This window comes from Corvus cornix, chromosome 3 (genome assembly GCF_000738735.6).
Source record: "Corvus cornix cornix isolate S_Up_H32 chromosome 3, ASM73873v5, whole genome shotgun sequence".
NCBI lineage: Eukaryota > Metazoa > Chordata > Aves > Passeriformes > Corvidae > Corvus > Corvus cornix.
The window spans coordinates 22,676,911-22,704,253 of record NC_047056.1 but is presented as its reverse complement, the minus strand read 5'-3'; the positions used below and the strand labels follow the sequence as shown (position 1 = coordinate 22,704,253).

The following is a 27,343-nucleotide window of genomic DNA, read 5'->3' as shown; positions in this document are numbered from 1 at the left end:
CGGGCCGGCGCGGAGGAATTCCCGGCGCCGGGGGAGGGGGGTGCGGCGGACGGGGGGAGGAGGTGCCCGAGGGGGGGGCGGGGAGGGGGCAACATGGCGGCTCCGTATTAACTTCCCCCCCCTCGGCAGCCAGCGCTGTCGCCGCTCTCCCCCGCTCCCAGCCCTGGCATGCCGGGCATGATGGAGAAGGGCGCGGAGCTCTTGGGGGGCAAGAGCCGGGCAGCCCCCAACGGCGCCAAGAGCAGCAGCCCCTCCAACGGGCACTACTCGGAGCCGGAGAGCGGCGGCGGCGACAGTGGCGACGAGCACGGTGCGAGCCTGGGGCCGCCCCGCCAGCGGCGGCAGGGGGGTGGCGGAGGCGGCGGGAGGGGCGCCGAGCCGAGCCGCCTCCCCCTTCCCGGTGCCGGGGCTCCGCCGCTCCGTCCGTGCTGCGGCCGAGCCGCGGCCGCGCGTGTGCGGGGCGGGGGGGCGGGAGCGCGCGGCGCGGCCCCGCGGCTGCCCCCGCGGTACTTAACGATGGGGAGGGAGTGTCTCCCGGGAGCCGCCGCCGTCCCCATTGTTCCGCTGGAATAAACTCCCCCTTCCGCCTCCTCCTGCCCCCTCCTCGGCGGTCGTCGGGGCTTAATCCGCGGCGGCGGCGGCGGCGGCGGTGGGCGGGGGGGTGGTGAGGGGGGAGGTGGCTTATTCCGCACGGCCGCGGCGGGGGCTCCGCCAGCCCGCCCGCCCGCCGCACGGCGGGAGCCTGGGACGGCGCCCGGGGACACTCCAGCCCTTAATTTCTCTTCCCCCCTTTGCCTTGCAGATGTAGGAATGAGGGTCGGAGCGGAATACCAGGCGCGCATTCCTGACTTCGAGCCCGGTAAATGGCTTTTCGGCCGTAACCTGACATCTCCCGAGGCGGGAGGGGTGGGCTCGCTGCCGGGTCGGGCTCGCTCGGCGCTCTCCGGCGGCGGCGGGGTTGTATTTATGTTGCTTTTGAGCCTTTGTGTCGGCGATCCGGTGCCGGTGGCGGGAGGCTTAGCCGGGGCAGCATCTGCACTCCGGGGGCGGGGGGCGTCGCGGTGGGGGATTCTCACTTCATTATCGGCCGCATTATGTGTATCGAGAGGCGGTGAAGCAGAAAAAGGTTGGAATTTTTTTTCTCCCCGTCCTTAAACCTATAACCATAAAAAATATTTGACGAGGAGTGATGGATGTTGTCGGGCAAGGGTGGGAAGTGATGCGCCCTGCCGGAAGCGGAGCAGACCTGGCTGCGTGCTGGAGGCGCTGGCTGGAAGATGCGCTCGGTGGGAAACTCCTGCTCCTGGTTTTGTGTGCTGTAGTAGCCTCGCTGGCCCCGCCGTGGCAGGCTGAGCTGCTCTCCTCCGCCTTCCTCGCCCCCCCAGCCCCGCCCCGAGGAATATGGGTACGCTCGCATTGCCTGGTACTCAGCTTTAGCAAGTTAATTGCTAGAATGCTGCCGTGCCTTACTACACTGAGCAGGGAGACCACAGGAGTGTTCATCAGTTTTGCTGTGGTGGTCAGACGAAGCCTGTCTACTTTCCTGCTCTCCAGACAGGCTCCATGGGTGTCAGATGATTTCTTACCGGAAGAGGATTGCTCTCACAGTGCCTCCCAAGGCTGGGGCGAGCCCCTTTGGATGGGCGCAAGTCCCCACAGGCCAAAGAAAAGGCCGGGGGAAGGAAAGCGCGAGGGTGGGATTAAATGGATGCGTGATCTTGGCTTAAGGGAATGCCTTTCCCCTGGGAAGGAGCACGTAGTCTAGGTCTCTTTGTTAATAAGGCTAATTGTTTACACCCTTTATTTTTACATTGCCTACATAAAAATATGCACAGATAAAAATGATGGTTTCTAACCTGCAGCCTGGGCTTGTTTATCCTACAAGGCCATTTAAATTAGAAAAACACCTAGTGTTTGTTTTCCTTTTGATTAAAAGAACTCTTCAGCCCTTGTAGGACAATTGAGGTTGTGTGGTTTCAATTTTGTAAACTGTTTATGCAATAGTACCATTACATTAGTAACTACAGAACTAATTTTATGGTCTCCTATAACCAGATTTTTTTTAGAGCTCCTAAGTGTTTCTGAGGGGTGGCGTTCAATTAATGCCTCTTTCCCCAGTAACTGGGACTAATATATATTCGCTTTATCAGTTTCCTTAATAATGGGAATGTTTCTTTAATAACTTCTGAGTTAGAGGCATAATGTATAGTATTAGCCTTCTTGGTGTGTGTATTTTGACTATTAGGGCAAGAAGGTAGTGATTTATTTTGGAACACCTAAGTCTTACAAAATAAAGTAAATTTAAAAGTCCATCAAGTGTAAAAGTACGACACTTACCAAGTTAACAGATTGGATATCTGAGGAGATCTCAGCAAAATCTCGTCCTTGCATCTGTTTGATTTTTTTTGGTGGAGTTTTTTTTCTCATGAGTTTTGAGGCATCACTTCTTAGAGACAGAAGTAGTGAGAGACAAAAATCTGTGCTCTTACAGCTACATTTCAGTTACTTTTTGGTAGCAAGTGAGGTAACAAGCTCCCTTGCAGTTCTAGGTTTGCATAAATGGATATGGCACTATATTTAATTATCTTTAATTACGTTTCTTCTTGGAATTGTTCTAATGCTCTTTTTTGCGGGTTTACCAGATACTTTAGAGTATGTGTTTATTTGCAGTACTGAGTGCTGTTTTTTAAGCCCCTTGAAATAAATAGGTGGGAGAAGAGAATCAATGATGGATAAAAGTAGACATAAGTCTAAGACACAAAGTCAGCCCTGATAAATACACAGAATACTAAAATGAGAGGAATAATACCAATCCTTGGGTTTCACTTAGCCTGTCTTGAAAAACAGCCATAAGCAATGCTCTACAACAATACACTGAGGAACAAAATATTCACGATTAATGTTGTGATGGGAGTAAGCATTTTCTGAAAACGCATTTTTGCGTTTATTTTTGCGTTTATTTTTACGTTTAGTTTATGTATAAAACAAGATTTTTTTTTTTAAAGAAAAAGTGCAACTGTTTCTTAGTGTCTCATGGAAGAAGTGGATTGTGGTTGGAAGCAACAATTAGGAAAAGTTAGTTTAAACATATTCTCTTACCCCTCTCCACACTATATTCTTTTTACAAGCAAGCTTTCAGATAGAGCTTAAGGGAAGTAGTGTTCTTAATTGTCACCAAATATTACAACAATGAGAGAAATTTTGTCACTGCAAGAAACAATGTCAATAAGGAAACTTGGGATTTTTACTTTACCTGATTTACTGAGTTAATATACCATCTCTTGCACTCCAGACTTTTGTCTCCTCCTCCTGGTTTTCCTAAAGTATTTTATATTCTTGGTGAAAATGTTTCTGCTTGTACTTTCTGACCCCTCTATAGATCCAGCAGGATGTTACTAAGCTAGTATCCTTATACTGTGGGTTGTTTGCACTCTTTTGGAAATCATGGTAGAGAATGCACCACCCTGTTGTGTCATTCACATATAACTGCTAGAGAAGTTTTATTCTATTCAGTTTTAGATTTCACAAAGGTTTTAGTATGAATTTTGCTTACTTAATGCTGAAATACTGAATTTCTCATTTACCCTCTTCTCAGGGATGGAGTTGGGGCTGTCAAGAAGAATTATTTTATACCACTTAAGGTCACTTAGGAATGCATTTCTCTGTATGTCTTCATAGCTTTTCTAGTCTCCTAATAGGAAAACAGGCTTTCTTAAATTGAAGTTATTAAATGATGTGGCAAAGTATAAAACATTTTCCATTTATTCCATGCTATCTGTCCTTACATCCCCTGATTGTTTTGTTTGGGATTTTTTTATTTATTTGTTCATTTACTCACTTATGAAGATTTCCGGTTCATAATTTTAGAAATTTGGGGGTTCCTTCTGTTAAATTCCATGTTTCTGTTCCTACTTTCAAACCTTAGCCTTAAGCAGAGGAAGGCACATTTTGTGGTGGAAACCAACATACTTTTAAATTGCCATGCTGCTCCACAATGCCCTCACTGTGTCTTGTATGCTCCTGGATGATCCCTTTATTCTCAGTACCTGGAATACTGGATGGAGCTGCACCAGCCGTGCGTGCCTAACTTCCAATGTGAAGCTGCAATTTAGAAAGGGTCAGTTTGCTGCTATGATTTCCCTATTCTGGAAGTGGTGTGGAGTGCCTGTCAGTCATCTTCAGCTGGCTGCATCTCCTAACTGGTACTGGCAGAGGGGTGCAGCAGCTGAAGGACAGAAACCTCTTCCTCAGTGGCTTGGACGTGTGTTTTGGGGAGACTTGTTATTCTTCAGATGTAGCTCTTGGTCCTTCTCTTCCTTACTGGCTTACAACTCTTCTAACACACTTGGGTTAACATGTTGCATGGTATTTCCAGCCCCCGTCCCTTGTAAAAATGGACCTTGCAGACAAAGATCATGTCAGCTTTGAGGTATAATACAGCTTCTTTGGGGGTTAGGGCTGCTTGCTTGAGTGCTTGGGGCACAAGGGACAGGCAGCAGTTCTCAGGAAGGCAGGTCATGATCCTGCATGTGGAGATGGAGGGATCCCTGTCCTACAGCTAGAGACATCCCATGCTGAGAGCAGGGTACCTGTCATCAAGCTACCTGTATGCACCTCATTATTCCTTTGTCATCCTTGCTTTCCTTTTGGCAGTGTGAAGGTGCCACCTGAATGGAAACAGATGTGTGATTCCTGCTGAGGAAACAGCACTGCTTTGAAAAGGGATGTTCTGGTGGTTGCTACTTGTTTGTCACATGACGGTGGCATCTCAATAGGGAAATGTCACCACATACATGATCTCCTGCAGGTGCAAGAACTCTGAAACTAATTCTTTTTTCACTTTAGTACTTGAGTATTCAGTACCTGATAATATCCATGATATCCATTTGCCTGTAGGTATCTTAAGTTTAGACATTTCTTGCTTATAACCTGAAATTCTAATCATTCTCTGGTGGCCCTGCTTTCTCCTCATCTTTAGTTAGAATGGAGTGCAGGGTAGTGGTCATTCACTTGTGATAAAAACAGCATGCAAGAGAAATGTTGTGCCTGTAACACGCTTGCATTGCTCTTCATGCAGTATTGCATTCCTAATGACTAAAAATGTCGCTTTTTTGTTCTAAAGTGGAATGTAATATTAAGGAGTTTGTTCTTGTATACCAAAAGCCTTTCAGAGTTTAGTAGTGCTTATGCATTGAAGTTGGTGCTTTATGAGTGTACGTACATTCTTAACCTGTTACGGAATTTATGCTGCATTGAGGTTATCTGCCTTACACATCTCATTTTGGAAAGGCGCAGGAGTTCTTTCAGTTTTTCTAATTAACTGTTTTCAAGTTCACAGTTGTGACGGATCAAGATTGCAGAGATGATAGCAAATACAAAACACTGCCAAAATGAAGAGGGAAGAGCAACAAAACATTGTACATAAAGGGAAAGCACTGTTCTTTTTTCCAAAGCATTTGGGTTGGTTTTTTGTTTGCTTCAAATAAAATGTAGAGCCTAAATATAAAGTGTGTAAGCTTAAAATGGAGTGAAAAGTTACTTGTTTCACTGAATAAAAAAAGCTGTTCTTCTCCAAGAAGGATGCAAAGAAAGTTCCTCTTAGGGTGATTACTCAAGGAATTCATTCTGAGATTAGGTATAAATTCTCCAATTGTTGAGCAATTTCTTAGCAAGATAAAGTGTTGTAAACAGATTGTAAGGGGTTTTATGTAGTAGACTACATTTGTGAAACAGTAATGGAAAGTAACTCTGAATTAATGCTTTTCCAGTATTGGGGAGTTTACTTTTCTTTTACAGCATGTTTTTAAAAATCATATTCTCTGATTTAGTGCTTCAGTGTTTGCATCAGTATTGCTCTGTCCTGGTGGGCTGGGTAATTTGTACTGCTTCCCTGGCAACATTGAGGTGGGAGTAAACAAACCAAAACCAAAAATTACTTTTACATCTAACTGCTTTCTACAGCTGTGCAATTTGGTTGGCTATGAATATTAAATTTATATGGTTACAAAAATCAAAACTAGAGGAGGACTAATGAACAGAATTGCTTCTGGCATAGTTGTTAGTATAGTTCCTTGTCGAAAGGGATCAGGGATGGTAACTGTATTCTACCTGTTACCTATTTTTATTGGTTTTAAGGAAGCCTAAATGACCACAGTAGGTCCTAGTACTCCTATGATAGTGATAAATGTTAGAGTACTAATGGACAATCATAACTTCAGGAGGACGAAGTTGCATCCTTGCCAACTTTATAGGGGGTAGATTTAGCTATAGGAAAGAAATCCCTCCCTCTAGGGTGGTGAGGCGCTTGCCTGAAGAAGTTGTGGATGCCCCATCCCTGGAAGAGTTCAAGGCCAGGTTGGATGGGGCTCTGAGCAACCTGGTCTAGTGGAAGGTGTCCCTGCCCATGGCAAGGGGTTTGCAACTCGATAGGATTCCTTCCAACTTAAGCAATGCACTTCAGTGGTTTAATTGTGGTAACCAGAATACTGTCTGATATTTAGTTATACTTGAACATCCTAAGAGTAGTGTTCAATTTCAGCCATTTGATGTCTTAAGGAAATAATTTTGAATTAATGATGATTTTTTCCCTTCTTCTTAGTAGCTGGACTCTTAATGTGGCTGGCTTTTGCTTGCTGTCACATAGCTGTTCTCTAGATGATAGTTATTAAATGAATACTGAGACTTACTTGTTTTCTTACAGGTGCCACAAAATACACTGATAAAGATAATGGAGGGATGCTTGTATGGTCTCCATATCATAATATTCCCGATGCCAAATGTAAGTCCTTGCCTGCTTAGGAATTCGGGTGCTTAAGTAAACTAAATAATTGTTTCTGGTATGCCTGTTTGCTCTTTTACACACAGTGAAATTGCAAATTAATTAAATACAAAGCTTCTCTTTTTCTTTATTTAGAGAACTCCAGGTAAAGGCAAGATGACCTTCTCTTATATTAGTAAAGTCTTTGTTTCCAATCATACTGCTTATTTTGTACTATCATCATTGTTGTCTGTGAAGCTTTTTGTTGTTAATGAAAGAATAAAATATCTGAACATGAGGAACTTACTGCTTTAAATTTCTAGGAGGAGGAGTTGCAGTGGATGAATTCAGAAAAGATTTGTTGAGGCCCACTTCAAGGGGAAATTATTACTGCTGTCATAGAAGGAAAAACCAAACATTTTCTCGCTTCAGAAGTGACCTGAAATACAGGAGTCATCTGACTTAATGTGATCAATTACCTGTTTAATCTAGTTTAAACCTGTCTCCTATGCTAGAATTTCCCATATGTAATAAAGGGGAGTAAACTTTGAGGATGCAGCCATAAGAACCTCAACCTCAGGACAGCTTCTATCTAATACCAGTAGTTAGAGATTTATGTCCCTCTACATTTGAGGGAATGCACCTTCAACTACTGCAGAACAGTTAGAAATAAAATACTCTACAACTATGATTATTAAACAACTTTTTCATTCCTTTAAAGTGTAATTAACTCTTTGCTGCAACAGTACATTGCAAGAGTATCCCTTGTCCATGTGAATAAGGAGGATATGATTATTTCCTTTTCTTGATCATGCTTCCTTTCAACTATTTAGTTGCCACTTGATTTTGAGCTCTAGAATGTGAATAGGAAGAGGTTTTGTCTATAAATAAATAAGTAGAACTTAATTTCAAAATGATGAAAAGTGTTCAATTCGAAGCTGGCTCTATTATTGCTAAATATGATTTTTTGAAGTGTTATTTGTGAATTTGATTACCTAATTATTGAATTTTCATACTTTCTATTGAAAACTGACTTTGTAGTTGTTAAAACCAACATTGGTCAGTGAAAGCTATATTAATATTGAGGATATGTATAATCACTGATATAGCATCTACTTGCTTTAATTTTCAACATGTATGGGAATATGGGCAGTAGAAGTAGTTCAATTTAAAACTAACACAGGAGTGGGTTCCAAAAAGGCATAGCCTTTCAACACCCAGCTAGTCTCTGCTTAAAATAAATAAATTATGAGCCTCTATGGTTTTGTTGTAGTAAAAATGTGAAAGAAAGCATAATTAGCTTGTGTAAAAAGTTTATAAATATAAATGTTCAGTCTGTGGGTTTATTTATTATTAATAAAGCTGTGAAGATATTTAATATTTTGGGGGACCTGGGCCTATGCAGTGTGTTAAAGCAGGGGGGAGACTCTTTTCCCATGTTAGATGGCTAATTCTGTCATAGAGCAGAGCTAAAAGTACTAAAGAATAATTCTGGCATTGCTTTGTTACAGTGGATGAATATATAGCAATAGCAAAGGAAAAACATGGATACAATGTGGAACAGGTAAGTGCTGTGGAATGAGAGTGCTCCTTTAAAGGATGTTTTTTTTAATATAAAACTATAACACAACTCTTCTATTTTCCCCCTTGGTTACCATTAATTAACGCTGTTTCTCTTCAGGCACGGCAGCAAACACTGCAGTTAAATGGATCTGCATACAGTTGTGGTCTGGATTCTCTGCAAAAGATTGAGCTCTTTGTTTTCATGACATGCTCAGCTTGTAATGTGCACTTTTGAAAGGTTTGGTATGTTTCTTGATACACTGGGCATGTCATGCAATTGTGTGTGTATATTTAGCTGAAGAGTTTCTTAGGGAAGCAGCTTACAAATTTAAAGTTTAACACTAGAATGCAAATAAGGTACAATTTTGAACCTCTAATTGATAGGGATGGCACTGAAAAGGTTTCTTTGATATTAAAAAAAAGGCAACCTGAATTGAGTGTGTTTTTTCAGAGGTAGGAAAACAGACTCAAATTTTAGCTCTGAAAGTAACAAACAAGTTCACTTCTTATTTAACAACCTTTGGTCACCATTCCTTAAAAAGTAAGGATAAAACTTCCCTGGTCTGCATGTAGTTCTATTGCAAATTTCTTCATGAATTAACCAATCTATGTAAAAGTGATATTACCTATTGCAAAAAAATATTTGCTGTACAAGTGAAAAGAAGTTGTATGATCAAGTTTTGGAGGATGGAAGCTTGCTCATCAACTGCTATCTGACAAAGAGGCTGCCAGTGTTACAATGTCCAGAATATACCTGTGGTTTGGTGTTGCTTCTTTATGCCTTGACTTCTGTTAGGCAAGAGGAGGAACTGATGGATCTCAAGTCTCCAAGAGATGGATTTTCAAAATAACTTCTGGTACAAAACATTTGTAGACTTGTCACAGTGGAATAGAAATTCTCTTTGCAAGAGGTGCCTGTCACTTGCCATTTTAACAAGAGCAGAGGTTTGCTGTGTCCAGGTTGTTAGAAGATGTGAAATCAGGGGGTTGGAGAGACGCCTGGTGATCGTGTCTGCGCTGTGTGATTGAAGCTGAGTGGATTACATTGCCCAATTCCCATGCCCGAACCTTGGAATCAAATCTGTCAGTGATTCTCTGGCAGAAAGTCTAATGAACATAAGATTATTTTAGAATATTGAGAAATGAAATCATATAAGAAAGTATATTTAAATTTCCGTTCCTTATTAGGTGCACATGACATGGAAGTGGCCGTGCTGTTATTTGTGGATTGGAGAGTTGTAGAAAGACCACTCTCACTTTGAACTTTCAGACTTGCATTTTGGATGATCCTCTGGCTACTGAAAAGTATTTTTATTTTCTTTTTTGAGTGGGCTGGTAGTAAAAGCCTATAAGGAACTGTGTAGGTGATATATGCCTGTAAAGTAAGAAAGCAGGTCAGATTTGAGCCTCTCAGCCTAGTTCATGCTGCTCTAGAATTACTGCTGCCATGCCAACCTTAAATTGTCTGGCTTTCATACCATTAATAAAGTATAGATGTGCCCACTGTCTCCAAAGAGAAATTTGCAACATATAGTAAATAGCCAATAAAATTGTAATTACATTTTGAGAAGGGATTCTGATAGTCAAATTTTATTTTAAATAAATAAATTGCCTGTTGCTATTTAACTTGTCTCAGCGTTTTAGAAAATTGACTAAATCCAAAGAGGGACTATTTCTTTTCAAAGGCTCTCGGCATGTTGTTCTGGCATAAACACAATATTGAGAAGTCCCTTGCGGATCTCCCTAACTTCACTCCTTTCCCTGATGAATGGACAGTTGAAGATAAAGTCCTATTTGAACAAGCATTTAGCTTCCATGGAAAGAGCTTTCACAGGATCCAGCAAATGGTAAAGTAACATTTTAATCAGAAGCATTAAACAGCTCAGGTGCACTAAGAACAAAGGCTCCTGTTGGGCTAAAATTTCATGTTAATTTCTGTGTAAAAGCTTCAGGAAGAACCTCGAATAAAAGTTTTAATTTAATTTCATCATGTATCTTGGACAGACAGGTTTTTCACTCTAATGAAAAGAAGCCTTCTCAACTTTTTAAAAATGTGTATGAAATACATCCCTCCTTTCTATCTTATCAATGCATTTAAAATATTGTTTAAAGATGGTTATTAACAGAGCAGAATTATAATTGTGGGTGGAATTTTAATTTTTAAAGGTGTTAATATGTTGATGAATTCTTCTAGCTCCCAGACAAGACCATTGCAAGCCTTGTAAAATATTACTATTCTTGGAAAAAAACTCGCTCTAGGACAAGTTTGATGGATCGTCAGGCTCGTAAACTAGCTAATAGAAATAATCAAGGTGACAGGTGAGTTTTATGTTCTTAAGCAGCTAACCAGAGATTGAAATCTTCCTAAGTAGAGTAATTTCTAGCCTTTGTTTTGGTGTGAACCATGTGTTTCAGGTTTGAACCCCTGTTGTGATGTCTGACTTTAGCAAGGGGTTTGGTACCTGTGCTTTAAGAACTTTATCACTCCAGTCTGTGTGAGCTATAATAAGAGATGGGAGTGTTTTCATGGATAACTGTAAAAACAAGGATTTAAACCCTGAAGTCTATTACTGTCTGTGCAGGAGAGTGTTTTTGTGGGTGGGTGGGAGGGGTTGGGATTGTTTGTTTGTTTGTTTGGATTTTTGAACTAATATGGAATTAAAACTGGAAGTTCAACCACTATAAAGAGATGAAGCAGACTGCCTAAGTATTGTTTTAGAACAAAACTTTATATAAAGTCTTTTTTAAGAGACTTTGAACTGCTATCAGTCAGAGAGAATTAGAGCTCTGAATAGTTTTATGTTGTCTTGCATAGAAGGGAATAACATTTCTCCTAGTTACTATGAAGTTAAAATTATATTGTGCTCAGTGTATTTTATTATTAACTTGCACTTTTTAAAAGGTGGTATGTGTTGCATGTATAAGTAGCATAATCTATGTTTATATTGGAAGCTATAATTTTATATCTGTAGAAAATGGCCTAACTGGAGCAAAAGGGGTCTTTTTAATTACATGTTATTTTCAATAACTCCTGAAATCTAAAGTTCATATGCTTATTTAGTGACCCTGTTTCTGAAAAATTACAGGCTAAAATTAGTTTGCTTTTAATATAGCAGTTTGGGGGGGTTTGGTAATAACTAGAAATTTTAGTATGTTTTTGCATTAATTTATTCAGAAGTTATATTGTCAGAATGACTGAATTGGGCTCTAGATTGACTGTTTTCTTTTTAACCTTTTCTCTTTGGTTTAATTCAATAGATTTCATTTCCCTCCCCTAAATTGCTAGACTTTAGGCACTTTGGTGAAAAAGCAGTCCCATGTTTTCCCATCATATATTGTTGCCTTATGTTCCCCACAGACTTCAGCAAGGGTTTATTCACCTGGTGCAGTGGTTTTGAAAATTGGTCTATTAAAACTAATGGGGCAAATGAAAGGTTATTTCTAGCCTTGGTATATAGTTGGCCACAGAAGTGTTCATGCTGGCACAAGTGGTTGAATTGAAGAAAGGTGACACCAAAATTCTTGGCAGCAGTAGCAGCACTGCTTAAAGTAACTTTGAAACTATGGTTTAGGGTTGCTTGTTTATCATAATAATTACTAGAATTTAATACAGAAAATATGCTTGTAACAGCTGTCTTTTGAAAACTACAAATAATTTTGAGATGCTATGTACTTAGAATAGATAAATTTGAGTAGATAATTATGTCTTATCCTGGTACATTCTTATATTTGGGTTTAAAAAGTAATAAAGTGACTAGTTTTTTATAATCTGTCTTTAGTGATGATGACGTAGAAGAAGCTCATCCAATGGATGGAAATGATAGTGACTATGATCCCAAAAAAGAAGCCAAAAAGGAGGTAACAGATAACTTAATGGTGAATGTCAGTTTGTTTGTTTTCAATGTGTTACTGTGAAGTGTGAATTGTAGTACAGAGGTTTAGCTTGCAGCCTGCTGAAATCCCAGGGTCTTTAAGTGGTCAAGACTTCTCATGGAAACAAATTTTCATCATATATTTTTGCCATTTTGTGGCTGTAAATGCATCTCTCATTACCTCCACTGTGTCCTGAGAGATCTTCCAAGTTTTAGAAGAGATGTATCCTCTCACAGCCTGGTAAAACAGGTTCTATTTGCCCTCCGTCAGCCTTGTTAATATGTTTGCAGTTTTACTGGTTGTGAATTATTTGAATCAAAATGTTTTCTTTGAATTTTAAAATTAAATTATATTTTTCTAAGAACAACTTTTGTTGTTTGTTCAAAGCCACAGTGAGCTGATGCATTTCAACTAGTATGTGGTTTTACTCAGATGCTTTCTACTAATAAATGTAGAGAAAAAACATTTTAGTCCTAATGAACACTTACTGTTAGCTTTACAGGTGACTGCTGTGTTTGAGGTATGTTCAGGTTTTAGGGGTTTTTTGAGTTCTTGTTGTAAACATTAAGCTATCTATGAGCAAGACTAGAAAAAGAAAGCATGTAAGTGTTTAATTGTTTCTTTGATCAACTTGAAGCATTTGTGATTTTCCTAAATCAGCCAGTTCATGCTTCTCAAGATTGAGAGGAGAGGTTATGCTAAACTTCAGCACTCCCATGAAGTGATATCTAGGGTTATGAATAAAACTTTGCACTTCTGACAAAAATGATACCGAGTAATAGACTGATAAGTTTAGATTCTGTTCTGAGCTTTGCAATGACCTTCAATGTATCCCTTTATCTAGCTGGCCTTGGGGAAAAAAGGACAATTATCCCTTTCTGTGAAAGAGTTTGAGTTTATTTTTTTAATGTGGGGATATTTTCTAGTACTTGAAATGTCACATGGTCTGATAATGTGCCTTTTTACTTTTATGCTGTTCTAACAATGTCCTTGCAATCTAAATGATTGGAGCTGTTGCCTTAGCCATGTCTAAATAAGGGCTATTTTGCTCAATTTACTTAGTTATAGTTTGAATCATTACATGCAGTCCAGAATGCAAGTAGTGTGTTGACAGGCTTCTAGGAACAGGACAAATAGGTTTGCAGTTTCTGATAAGCTATTTGGATCTGCACAAGATAATTTTGTCATCTAATAGTTCTGGTAGGATTTGCGTACTTTCACTTCCTAAGCAAAATATAAACTGAGTAGGCTGCTTGCACACACAGCAATGGAAATTTTCTGTTACCAGATAAAACTAAAATAACCTAAATTCTCTATCTTGGCAAGACAAAATTGCGAGAGAATATTTTCACTTTAAATTCAGATTGAACACACAGGAACTGCAATTTCATACCAAAAGAGCAATGCAGAACCAAAACTCAAACAGTATAAACAGGGCAGAAGGAAACTTCACCTTGAAATTTTTAGATGTCAAAGATGTAAGGCTCTACATCAATTTTCCAAGGAAGAGCACGTATCTTAAGTGCTTTTAAGGTGGCCTCTGTGAAGTCTGGGGACTGGATTAAGATGTTATATTAGCTGGGGAAGAGAATGTGGCAGAAGGTCAAGTGTAGTAAAACAAGACTCTGTTTGCTGCTCTGTACTACTACTACAGAAAATAATAGTAATAATAATAATAATGGCTGCTGCACTTGGTTTTGCAGTCACTGTGATCAGATGACCACCTCCTCTTAACATGCACGGATGCCAGCAGGGAGGAGCAGTAGGGAGCTGCTTAAAGTAGGGAAAAGCCTGAATCCTCTTTCTGTTCTGGTACTAAGCATTGTTTTGAATTGGAAAATCCTTGCAGAGAAAGTAATTTTTGTGTCTCTGCTCCTGGCCAGTAGGGAAGCTACTCAGTTGCTCTGAGGGAGTCACATACATGCAGAGTAGCTGTTGTGGAGCAATGCCAATTGAAGACAAAGCTGAAATATTTAGGTGCCCAAACATATCAAAACAGTTACAAAGACTTCATTTCCAAAGAAGCAAATAACGAAGGCTCAAGTTTTCTAAATTACATAGATTTTTATAAAGACTGCAAGAGTATTACCATACTCTCTCTTCCAAATCTCCTATCAGCCCTTTCCCACCCCCCAAACCAAACAGTACAGTCTCTTTCTGTAGAGTGCTTACAGCAGGGAGAAATGTCATTTAGCATTTTTGGCTGGCCTGGTTGACTTTGTCTTTCTTCTCCTTTAATCTTTGCCCAAGTTCTTCATATCTGATCAGAAGTAAATGTGTGAAATCACTGATTATTTGTTTTAAAAATAAGATACGTACATGTATATTACTTAACTACTGTATATGTAATAGGTTCTCAGTGTTTGCCCTCTGTCACAGTATTCAGACTGCGATTTCCATACCATTTACTGTATTTGTGGCCATGTTAAGAAAAAAGTTTTGAAAACAGACCTTCCTTAGACTGATGCAGGCTTATCCAGCAGATGACTGGTATGCTCCATCAACTCATCTGCAAGACATAGTTGGATACTACATGCAAAGCAGGATGTTAGCTTAAGTTTTATTTGTCGTAAATATGACATTACAATGCTATCTGATACATCATTCTTTTTAGTAAAGTTGTGTACAAGATACTGTTATTCTTTAATGATTTATTTCTTGTAAATTAAAGGGCAATAATGAGCAGCCTGTTCAGACCAGCAAAATAGGTCTGGGTAGAAGAGAGTATCAGAGCTTGCAGCATCGCCACCATTCCCAGCGTTCCAAATGCCGTCCACCAAAAGGCATGTACCTGACCCAGGAAGATGTGATAGCTGTTTCCTGTAGTCCCAATGCAGCCAACACAATTCTTAGACAGCTGGATATGGAACTAATCTCGTTAAAGCGACAGGTACCATGGGTTATTGGTCTTGGTTTTTTTTTTCATCTCAGATTGTTCTGATTGTAATGGTTTTGAAGATTATCTGTGAAGATTCTGAAACTTCTTTAATGTGAGTCTTCCTCATTTTGTTCCACAGTTATCACCACAAATGCTAGACAGTAGCTGTTCTTCAGTTTTGTTTTTTACGTTCATCTGCTCTTTTGGATAAAATGAAGCAAGATGACTTTTTACTTAAAATTTAAAAAAGGGGGTAGCATTAAAACAGTGCTACAGATTTGGGGACAGGAAAAATCAAAAGTCACATTTGATTTGATTTTTTTTTTTTTACTTTGTTAGAAGTATTTGTGTGCAAAGTGAAAATGAGACCAATGGAGCAGAGGAAGTTACATTTGTTATGCTTTAAATTGTAGCTGATTTTCTGGATGTCCTTTCCCACATACTGTGAAAGTATGGGAGGGAGGCGTGCGGAAATCGTGGGCCTAGTTATTTCTCTGTTTGAATTGAAAAGTTTTCTACTTCTTATTAAATTTAGAAAAGCTTTTTAGCCTTCACCTTTAAGAGGAAAATTGCCTGCATCCATTGCATGAAGAAATTAAATTTTGGCATTTAAAGTTGAAATGTGTAATTATTCAGCTTCTAAGGGTACAGCAGTTATGTGCATGCTTGCTTTCTAGGAGCGATGGGGCTACACAGTCAAGGCTTATCTTCTGGAATTTTTGCCTCCTTATAGAGCTGCCCTGTTGCAAAATCATGGAATGAATAAAGGGTTTCTTTCATGGGGTTTTTGCTCCCTTATGTTCTTTTACAGGAGAAATAAGCTTCTTTCTGTCACAGCAGGACTCTGGGGCTAAATAGCATAGGTGGGTTTCACTCTTTAGCCTAAGTGTAGGTGAGTTACAGCCTTGAGGTTGTGTTTCTCTTTTTTTTTTTTTTTTTCTTGCAGTGATCTCAGAGATGCAGCCTTTGGAATCTTCCACTGAGTTGTCTGCTTTTGTGTCCATACTTAAGAACCCTTGTAATAGCTGTGTACCATAGTATGCAAAACTGTTTTCTTACCTATGTTGCCTTTTGTGCATCACTGTCAGATTGAAGTGGTTCATAGATATGTATATGTACAATTGGGAAGGTCTGTCCTTTTTATAAACTAAGAAATATTCAAAATAATTTTAAGAATCCCCCCCTAAAGAAAATCAGAATGATCTCAGGTCAATAAAAAGTATCTGTCAGAAGGAACTAACTGGAAACATCTCCTGGTTTGTTTTTTTTTTTTGAGAAGGGGGACGTTAATAAATTAATATATGCAATACATCTCACATTTCTAAGAATCAAGTTTGGTGTCTAGAGTATTCTTCATTCTTCAAGAGCATATGCATCCTTATCAAAAATTACTTGTTATGAACAGCTTTTAATATTCTTGCAGACAAACTGTTCTTTTGAAAGACTGGCTTAATTTTTCTTTTCTCCTTAGTAAACTGTGATGTGTTTTGTTTTGGTATTTTTAAGTTTGTTTTTAAACAGTTAAAAGTAGTGAAGCCTTAAACCATAATATTTCTCTTTCTAACTTAGGAGGTACACTTGTGGCAATCCTAGTGAAGATAAATGTGTAAAGTGACCAACTTTCTTTGTGGAGCTGATTAACTTTGTTGTTTTTGACCAAGGTTCAAAATGCTAAGCAAGTAAACAGTGCACTTAAACAGAAAATGGAAGGCGGGATTGAAGAATTCAAACCTCCTGAGGTAAATCAGAATAAATACTAAAACTTGTGGCCTTGCACTTACATTGGTGGGAAGCTGCAGAAATGTGTTTTGCTACAGCCTAGTGTTTGCACTCCAGCAGCAGCTTAAACAGGATCCATTAAATTACATGCAGGGGGGAGTCTGGCTTCTTTACAAGAAATCGGTGGTAGGCTTTTTTTTAATGGCAACTGGTTGAAAAAAGAAGCAGAAAAAACTGAAGCGTCATGTCTGTTCACAATAACAGGGAGCTGAAATTGAGCCCTGATACATGGGGGCTTTTTGGATTAAAAGTAGGTAATGTAGATTGCCAGTAATAAATTCTGTGTGTAAACATGACTATATATATATATATATATATTTTGACGTCTGAAATGAATGATCTATTACTATTGAAGTTCTGCTTTTGCTTGTTTTAAAGGCTTGGATATGAAACATAACATGAATGCAAAATGCTCTAAACACCAAGTCCAAATAGTTTAGATAAATGTTACTATAAATTCAAATTCTGTCTGCATAAAGATCATTAGCTTGTGCATAAGTTATTATATAGCCAATACTAAGAACTGCAATAAAACAGAGGAAAAACTGCTGGCAAAGTTTTAAGCTCAAATTCATGAGTACTATTTCCTCTTCATGAAAACAATCCTAAACTATAAATTTATGGCTTATAAGCAAACGGTTTTTACCTATTTTGCAAAACGTAGTGCAAGTAAAACACATTGATGCTCAGATATTTTGCAGCTGTTGAAACAATTTAATGATCTTTGTGCCATTTTTCTAATTTTAATAGTCTAATCAGAAAATCAATGCCCGTTGGACCACAGAAGAGCAGCTTCTTGCAGTACAAGGTATGTTAATAGTAGCAGCAAGTTGAAATCTGATGCAAAGGATTTGAAGAGGTGCTCAGGCCTTATATTTGTATTTCCCTCTGATGCAAAGCTAAAGTTTATCTGGTCACCAGGAAAGCAGCAAAACTATTGAGAATATTTAGGGCATTTATTCAAGCAACAGGACACTAGGGTTTCTGTTACCTGTGTTAAATTTCAAAGAGAAAAGCTAAGCAGTGTTTAACAACTGTATTAGTACCAGAAAGTCCCTTTGATCATCCTCTAAATCACTTTACATTAATTTCTCTAAGGTGGAAGACTAAAGCAATAGTTAAAGTAATAAAATTCGAAGCATTTAAGACATCTCTATATTCCTAAAGTAGGAAAAAGCAGAAGTAAATCTGCTTTACTGTTGCTTTTCTCTTTTCATGAGGGAATAATGGGCAGGTTAGACCTGTTAGGTCTTTTGAGAGTCTGAAGCTGGATATGGATGCTTGACTAACAGTCTTACTGGGCTAAACCCCAGCATTTTCTAGTAGGCTGTTCATACAGCTAATTTGCATTTATTTCATTTATATGAAGGAAAACTGACTCTTGTGTTAGCATGCACTGCTAAATCAAGAAACATGTAAGGGAAATATCTGGAGATGCTGTCTTGAAGGCATGTATTGTCTATATATTGGCTCACTTCTGTGGATCATCTTTTATAAGGATAATATTCTCAGCTCAGTTACGTCTATCTGCTCTATTTCTCTGTATTCCTCACCTTGAAAATGAGAGACTGAGTTTTAGGATAAAATATTCAGTGGATCAGGATATCAGTGTAAAGTTGACAGATGTGCCATACCTGGTACTTATTAGTCAGATGACTGAACCTAAAGTTAGGTTATTTTAAGTGTGAATGGAAATATAGAAAGACATGGTGTGTCTTAAATCATGCCTTTCAACTTACATGCCTCGGGCTTGGATTTGCATCTCTAAACTCTTTTCTGTCCTAAGTTCCTTCTCTCACTATTGCTAAACACTTCAGTATTTTGTTCCCAGATGCAACTGAAGGAGATGCCTGTCTCTAGTATGGTAGCGTAGTAAGTAGAAGGCTTGCTGGAGAAGTGGGGAAAATCCAGGGTCATTGTGCCTGCCTTAGAATGAAATGATTCAAACCATCTAGCCTTTTCACAGTTTAGTTATAGGAGTTCTCACTAAGCAACAGTTTGGGAAGTGATAAAAATACATTCAACTTTCGTTGAGCTCTGGTGCTCTGTGACCAACAAAACAAATAAACTGGAGCCTGGGCAAAAGAGAGTGAGAGTTGGTGGTGACTCCTTGGAGAGGAGTTCTAGTCTTCTGGTCTCTAGGGAATGTTCTGTGTTTTCTAAAGGTAGTCAGCCTTAAGGGTGGGGTGAGAAATTAGGCCTTCTGGAAGAAATCTGTTTTCATTGACATGTGCTTCTTAGATGTGTTGTTTCCTTTATGGTCCCCTTCCCTTGTCACTGTATAAAATGGAGATGGGAGAGAACCTTAATGTCAAGAACAAAGTATTCTAATTATCCCTCCCTTACCTACTGCTCACTCTCCCTTCTGGAATGAGAGTGTTCCCATCCCTTCAGGCTAAGGACCCTGATTTCTTGCTTCAAAGTAATTGCTTGAGGTAGTAGACTCTAGGCATGAGGGAGCCATGCTGTGTTTTTCCCTGACTTTGTTTTTAGAAGGTAGCCACAGCTGCTGTACTAAAAGCTTCCATAATGTGCATGAACTTGAAAGTTGACTTGAACATGGGGACATTTAGTTTGTACACTTCAAAATGGATTTATTTCATTAAATGTATTGGTATATTTTGGCATATGCTTTTAATAATCTTACAGAAGTCATAAGCATTAAGCAGGTAGGTGGGACTTATGTGATTTGTTCAGTTGAATCTGGAGAATAAATCTAACTATGGAAATTGTAAATATAATCTGCAGGAATATAATTTGGTACTGTTTTTCCTAAACATGGAAAAAACTCATTATCTGTAGGCCAGTCTCAGGAGATTCCCAGTAACTAAGGAAGAGGTAATGAGAAAACTTAATTTAAAATAGAGCTGTGTGTTATCTTAAAAGCAGTGTGGGTGCCTGCAGTGGGGTTGTGGACTCAGATTTATGATCTCTGACCCAATATATTTGCAGTATAATTTATCAGGTAACAGTTCAGCTTTGAATAGTTGTTGGATGTAATGGGCTAGTTCATCACCTAGTGTTCTTAAACTACAAACTTTTATGTACAGAAATGTATGAGCATGATCAAATTTTCCAGCTAAGATCTTGGCCATGAAAATGCAATTGCAAAAATGTCTTAGCACTTGCTGAAGACTACAAAACTTGCATTGAAAAGCAGTGCATGACTTTCATGGCATTGCAGGGAAAAACAGCTGGGACAATTGGGATCTAACTCTATATAAGATAGTTGCCAGGAGCGCTGTAATCCCATCACAGTGGAACTGCAGCTCCCATTAACTATTTCTGCCTCATTGTGGTGCTGTATCACATTGCATTGCACCCTGATTAATACTTTGTTTGCTGTGCTGTACAACATTAAGCAGTGTAAACAGCATCAAACTTGGATTTATGAGTTTCTCCAAGAGAGACATTCAAGATGAAATGCTGTAATCAAGAGCATGCACGTGTTCCAGTGTACCTTTGCAGCTGGGTGAACTTCTGAAGAGCTTGAAGGATTCCTGTGATCTGGGCTGCTTTCAAATGAGCTGGGAGAAAACCATTCATACATGTGGAGTGAGGCTGTGCAGTTGTCCTTTGTGAGCTTCACTTTCATCAGCCTAATAAAATTATTTTTAGTGAATAATGGATTAAACACATGAGAAATAATTTGGGGGTGTTTAGCACTGAATTTGTATAAGGATGCCTAAGTAATGTGCACCAGTTTGACAGGGATGATGGCTTGGGAAACAACTCTTACTGATATGCCATCACCTTATACATTAAAGTTTTATAAACACACAGTGAATTTTCTCTATTTCTTACATAGCTTGAAAGGCTTTTAATATGTTATTGTGCTAGAGCAGTAGTAAAAAACACTGAAAAGAATCAAAAATGAGTAGTGCTGTATGTAGCTAAACTAAGGAAATTTTTTTCTTTTTTTTCTTTTTTTTTTTTAAGAGTTGGGTTCTCAGTGAAGGCAAGATACCTTGTTTTCAAGTTATTTGCTTGGAAATAGGCTTTAAGACCTTATTTTTGACAACCTGAGTTGAAGATAACCAACAGGCTCAGTTGTTTTGCAGATTAAGGGAGGAAAGAAGTGTAGCCAGCATAGTAACAGAAAAGGCTGAAATCACTAAAAGTCTAAATTAGTTTTCTAGCAGAAATGTGCTTTGTTCTGCTAGGGACCTTGTTCACTTGATTAATTGTACAGGATGTTAGATATATTGCAGTGAACATTTCATGTTCATTATAAATCAGTAAGGGTGGTAATGGTAGGACAGACAAAGAATACTGAAGTACTAGAGGCAATGTTCTGTGGGCGCACACAGTTTTTAAGGAGTGTAGCTGATACCTTGTACAGCTGATAAAGAACAGAGCCAAATCCCTGTCTTTGCTTTGCCTGGATACATGCCCTCCCACATGGCTCTGAAATCTTTCCAAGGTTCCTGCAATCAGGAGGGTTGTATTCTTTTGTATGCCCCAGAAAAGATACTAAATAATGTAGCTGGGCTCTTGACAGCTGAAACATCAGCTTCAGCTACAGAATTTGTTACTGTCCTGGAGGTGAACTTTCCTTTTCAATTGCAGGGAGTGTGCATTACCACATCAGAAGTGCCTAATAACGAGGAAAGTAGAAAGGAGCAGAACAAACTGAAGGTCACACTCTTCACAATTAAGTTGAAAAGGGACATAGCTTTCAGATTTGAAACAACTCTCACTTTCTAAACGCTTTTGCTTCATTTTCTGAAGTGAGGCATGAAATCAGGCATAAATTTCTTTTCCTGTTATGAGAAAGAGTTCCTGTCCTCTAAGAACTGTAATATGTTCTGAATGAGTTTAGTTATCAGGAGCTTCACAGGAAAAGTCAAATTGTAATTCACTCATGCATAACTGACAGTGAAAAAAATGAGTCTTCTGTTTACCCACTCTGGAACTAAACTGGTTTATTTCTTCAAGTCTCCAAACTTTTTGACACTTGTAATTAAAAATATACTTTTTGCAGCTAAAAGCTGTGTTCTAGGAGGTGGGAGAGGTTGAGGACTTTTTTTCTTAAGCAGGAGAGGGGAAGAACTAGACACACAGTCTAAATAAAACAAAATCAATATACTTTGTATTATAATTCAAAATTTAAGTTAAAAACCATGGAATGTTGCACTCAATAGTTTTTTGTGTTATACGCAAATGTAGTTCTAGAAGTATTTAAAATATATGTTGGGATTTTCTTTTGAGGTGCTCGTAAACAAAAGTGACTACTGATGTCAGTACAAAAATTAATGAAAAGAACAATGCAAAGGTCACCTGTTTTGCTGCTTATCAGTAGGGGATTTAATCCTGCAGGCCTGTGCTGGGCCATCTTAGAAGCAGACACCAGTAGCTTATATATATTTATGTTTTCCAAGGTGGTTGGCCCAAACCCCCAGATTTTTCTACCCAGTTTGAATGGTGAAGGAAAGCTTCAAACAGACTTTGTGAGGTGAACATTTGCTAGTAGCTCTGTGTAGCCTGAGTGGAGCATGTCACAAGTACAGGAATGAGCAGTATATTGTGATTAGTGAATTGTGCCCAACTGTTCTGCCCTCTGCCACTCCTGCTCCACTGGCTGTGAGAGAGAACCATCTGCATGCAGCTGGTGTGGAGGGAACCTGTAGGAGCTATCAGTGTGTCACTTGACATTTCTAGCATTATGTTCTGTTCACAGCTATACACACAAGCTTGGTCACCCTTTCTCCCCTCTTGAGCTGGTCTTGGGCTTCTGCCCTTACTGTGAGCATGCTGAAAGATTTACTGTGTTTGTTGGAGGCCAGATCTCTGTGGTTTTAGGTTGAGGCTTGGTGAGTAAGCCAGGATCTTTAAGAAGAATGGGTAATGACTTTTAATAAAGTTTTTGATTTGTATGTTGATAGCTGTGCTATTAAAAATTACTTTGTTCTAATGGAAATTGAGGCCTTCTCCTAATTGAGAAGTTCTCCTAATTAGCGAGTCCTCGGTTTGCAGGTCCCATAGGTTCTCTCTATGAATACATCACACGTAGCTGTGTCTGACTGATTCTTCACAGCTATGTTATTTACTTTGCCTTCCAGGTGTCCGAAAATATGGTAAAGATTTTCAAGCTATTGCAGATGTAATTGGCAACAAGACTGTTGGCCAAGTGAAGAACTTCTTTGTAAACTACAGGCGTCGGTTTAACTTAGAGGAGGTATTGCAGGAATGGGAAGCGGAACAAGGAACCCTGGCTTCTAATGGTGATGCTTCTGCTTTAGGGGAGGACACAAAAAATACTTCTAATGTGCCATCAGGAAAGAGCACTGATGAAGAAGATGAGGTGTGTTTTGTGTAACAGAAATAAGTAAGCATGGGTTGAGGAACAGCATTTTATTTAGTGATATAAGTATAAGGTTAACTGGTATGGAGTGGCAAACCACATTCTAAAGAATGATGATGAGCTTGCATAGAGCTTCAGCCAATGTCATTAACCAGCTGGGAGCAGGACTGCACCTTTGATAGTGACGATCACGTTACTGTTTTAGTGTTAAAATACGCTTCTTGTTCTAGAAGAAGACTTGCTTAGTAAATATTTTTAGTTCTGCTGTCTATAATGTTTTGGTTGGTGATTTCTTTTCAGTAACTTCTCAGTTCTTTGATTTTATTTTTTTAAATGCTGTTTCCTGTGTAGTGGCCAGTGGCAGCCCAACTGCATCACGTCCTGGCCGGGATGGCTGTTCACGCAGTCTTGTCTTTGTCCTTTGTGCAGGCACAAAGCACTCCGGCCACTCAGTGTTTAGGCCCTTCACCTCCAGCCCAGGCATCTGCTCCAGCACCTGCCGCTCCCATGGCAACTTTAAATCAGCCGCCCCCGTTACTCCGTCCAGCACTTCCCGCTGCTCCTGCTCTGCACCGCCAGCCGCCGCCGCTCCAGCAGCAGGCGCGCTTCATTCAGCCGCGGCCGACCCTCAACCAGCCTCCCCCCCCGCTCATCCGCCCAGCTAATTCCATGCCGCCTCGTCTCAACCCCCGGCCCGTGCTGACCGCGGGCAGCGGCCCGCAGCCACCCTCGCTCATCGGAATTCAGACAGAATCTCAGTCCACTCTGCACTGAAGAATTAAAAGCAGAATTATGCTAACTCCCACATTTGAAAAATTGTATCAATGTACATTTTTTTTTCCAAATAATGAAGGGGAGAAAAGAGCAAGCCTTCACAGGTATCAGACCAGTTTTCCAGAGGAGCAAGCTAAGAACTAGAAATGGAACGACATCAGTGACCACCTGTATAAAAATATTTTTATGCCGAAGACTTGTACAGCAGAACAATGCCTACACTGCAGCCCTCCTCTGTATGAATAACTGTTGAAGGAAGCTAACTTCTTAAATGAATAAATGTTCAACACACCAAGATTTTGTTTAACTGATTTTTACTCTATTTATTTTATTACAGTTCTTTATAGTCAAGCATCTAACTACAGGAAAGTAATCTGGCAAATCTAGAAATAGATAATATTGTAGGAGACTTAAATGTAGTGTTGGGTTTTTTTGTGTGTGTGAATTTTTAAATTTTTTTTTTACCTTTTAGTGAAAGAAAATACCGGCTTTAGGTTCAGAATGTTTGGCCCTGTTTAGATAACAGTAGAAGCATTTCACACACTTGTAAAATGTAGGTCTTCCCTTTGTGTTTTTCCCAGAACATTTTATCTTGTTTTAAAAGGTACTGGCTTATTAAATACTCCTCTTTCAGAGTATTCTGAACACTCAGTGAGCTAGCGTACCAAATTTATTAAATCTCATGCATTGTTCTACTCATAGAATTTAACTGGAAGTAGGAGTCCAGTTTCCTGCTGCAGCCTTGTCTTGTGGGCTGGGCAGGATAGAGAGGCAGCAGCTTCCACCACCCAGGGAGATGACAGGAGAGGAACCATCTAGCAAGAAGTACTAATTTTATTTGTTATTCCACTAATTCTTCTAATGTAAGTACAGTAGAGTTCCATTCCTCTGAGAATGGAGGAATCACTGATACCTTGTTTGAGAATTAATGAAGGAAGTGTAGAGGCTGGTGGTGCTGGTAGAATACCAAGAGAGAAGCTACCTGCTGCCAGCCCAGTCTTACTTCCAAGTGATTATCTCTTGACTCCCCGCTATATTTCTGGCAAAGTTGATTGCATGAGTTGAGGGTATTGGGGGAAGGAAGAGGGTGTTTGTTTATTTTATTGACTCAGTAAAACCTGCATTTAGATATTAATACTGCTTCCAAATTTTAGGAATTTGAAAGGAACTCATTTCACTGCATTCTTGTCTGAAACCTTGATTGATGCCCAGCAGTGTTTCAGGGTGTGTTTTTTTGTTTTTTGGTTTTTGTTTTTTTTTTTTTTTTTGTAACAGCAGATGCCTCTACCCTCTAAGTAAACCAGGCTCAAAATATGAGTACCACTGTTTAAAACCGTGATCTGAATTAAGTTACTGAAAAATAATGCATTCTTGATTATGTAATAATATTAATGTTGACTGTCATACTGTTTAGAAAGTTATTTTTGCCTTTAGCTGAAATGGTGTCTAAAAGTCTTTTAAAATCCATTTTGTTATTAACTAGATTTGCCCTTGACTAAAATGAGATTTTTATGCAAATGGGATGTGTTCTTCCTAGGTTTTTTTCACAGATAAACTGGGTGGTCTAATGATCAGTTTAGCAGCTAGATAAGGTCTTTTTTTATGTGCAAAGGGAAGTTCTTGTACTACCAGAATCTTTTTCATTTGAAAATCTAGTATTAAAGTTTGATAGTTTTAGCCTGAGTTGCAGTTAGTGTTGACCTTTATGTTTTAGTTCTTCATTTTAAAATATTCTCAGATCAAACTTGAGAGATTTTTCTTTCTGAACAGCTTTCACTGGTGTGCTGAGGTGTTGTACAAAAGGTCCTTCTTACAAATTTTCTTTTGCATTAGAATAGGTGCTTAGCCACTATGTGAGCATCAGATGACCCCCTGTCAAAGAAAAGCAGAATTTTAAATCAAACACCAAGGAATTTGTGGTCATGGAAACTTCTGCTCTGGGAGTCATGAGTCTTTAAGTGTGCCCTCACCACCTACACACAAATCTGGCTGCTCTCTGGTCTTTCAAACCAATATAAAATCAAGCTGGTATATTTTTACAGTTTAATTGTTACAGTGATAAGATTCATCTTCAGGATTCTTCTTTTCTATTTTTTTTTTTTATTTTTAAGCATTGAGTCTCCCAGGTGTGTGTATTGTACCTCTGCTAATTTTTGTCTTGTCTCTTGTCGATAGACTTCAGTATGCAGAATGTTGGGTGTTACAGTACAGTTGGCCACCACCAACTGCTATGAAACTGTTCAGTACATTGTAATTCCGTTTAATCTTGTTTAAATATTCTATAACTGGGCAAAGGTGCTGTATTTGAAGGGGGGAGGGAGGGTCAGAGATAGGTAGGGTAGTATTTCTTAATTTACATACACTGTAGCACACAGTAGGGAGCTCCTAGCATTTGTAGTACTAAATAAGTATGTACATAGCAAAATGTCTTTATTGTGTGCTTTGCAGAATATGTGCATACAGTTTGCACGTCCTGTTTTGGGGGGGTAGGGTTTGTTTTAAGCAGTGTTTGCCTGGAGAGTGATATGCTTGCTGCTTAATCAAAGGATTAAAGTTTCAAAGAAATCTGTGTCTTCTATTTTTATGTACCTTGTAATGGTCTAATATGTTAGGGCCCTTATACTGTGATTCTCTTCTAAATTCATTTATATTTTTTTAAAAATTAGAAATAAAATTATACAATGGTGTTGATTTCAGTGGGAAATTTCTTTTGCCATATCTAGTCTCCTGTTTTGTAATGTAGTAATGAACTCTGACTTCAAGGTTGGCTTAATTTTGTCACTTTAAAAAATGTACAATGTTTGCACACTAACGTTTGGCAGAGAACGTGTATCCTACATTGTTCAAAGCTAATGTAACTCTACAGCTTTTTGTACAGTTTATTTTAGTTAATAAAGCAAAACGGTACTAAAAAACTACATTTTACAAATGCAAGGCATAATCGGAGCAACGTGTATTCAAGAAACAACACTTGCAAAATATGGATGTACAAGAACTATCAGATTTAATTGTTGCACTTTAAATCAGAATGGGTACGAAGTTGAGCAGGTATTTCTGCATTTAATAAAACAATCACTAAACATTGCACATCATAGTAAAGCAGTTTAATTTGTTGTTCCTGAGCAAAAGGAATTAGGTACTTCTGTCCTTAGGTTTTCATCCTTAGAGTGTTGGGATTTTACTTTTTTCTGGATACCTCACAATGCATCAGAACAGAACACAAGCCAGTAGATTAGAGATGTGGGAGTTTGTGTATGGACAGAGGTGAATTGCAGAGTTTAGGGAATAGATTGGGATGAAGGTTACTAGGACTGTGTTGTGCCTCTTTATAACAAAAGAAAGGAATAGACTGAATTTACAGCTGAGGCCAGGCAGAAATGTGGTTGTCAGGCAAAAGCAAAGCCAAACATCATGA

The 27,343-nt window shown here is 39.1% G+C and overlaps 1 protein-coding gene across 9 annotated transcripts; it reads left to right on the top strand.

The window, feature by feature from the left end:
* Positions 1-71: 71 nt before the first annotated feature.
* RCOR3 (REST corepressor 3) lies at positions 72-27,015 on the top strand. 9 transcript variants are annotated; one of them, XM_039567917.1, is made up of 12 exons: positions 72-310; positions 803-859; positions 6,701-6,778; positions 8,269-8,321; positions 10,006-10,167; positions 10,515-10,639; positions 12,100-12,178; positions 14,865-15,083; positions 16,733-16,810; positions 17,601-17,658; positions 22,913-23,154; positions 23,584-27,015. In XM_039567917.1, the coding sequence occupies exons 1-12, from the start codon at positions 169-171 to the stop codon at positions 23,926-23,928; spliced, it is 1,638 nt and encodes a 545-aa protein (XP_039423851.1). In that variant the 5' UTR covers positions 72-168; the 3' UTR covers positions 23,929-27,015. The 9 variants fall into 9 exon arrangements, with proteins under 9 accessions (XP_039423851.1, XP_039423850.1, XP_039423855.1 ...); XM_039567916.1 differs by having other exon boundaries at positions 12,100-12,196; XM_039567918.1 differs by lacking the exon at positions 72-310 and adding an exon at positions 538-649 and having other exon boundaries at positions 12,100-12,196.
* Positions 27,016-27,343: the final 328 nt, after the last annotated feature.

Excerpts from the sequence above, each read along its gene's own strand:
- RCOR3 (XM_039567916.1), top strand. The coding sequence starts at position 169 with ATGCCGGGCATGATGGAGAAGGGCGCGGAGCTCTTGGGGGGCAAGAGC. Across the intron at positions 16,811-17,600 it reads AAGAATTCAAACCTCCTGAG|TCTAATCAGAAAATCAATGC; the intron begins GTAAATCAGAAT and ends TAATTTTAATAG. Across the intron at positions 23,155-23,583 it reads GCACTGATGAAGAAGATGAG|GCACAAAGCACTCCGGCCAC; the intron begins GTGTGTTTTGTG and ends TCCTTTGTGCAG.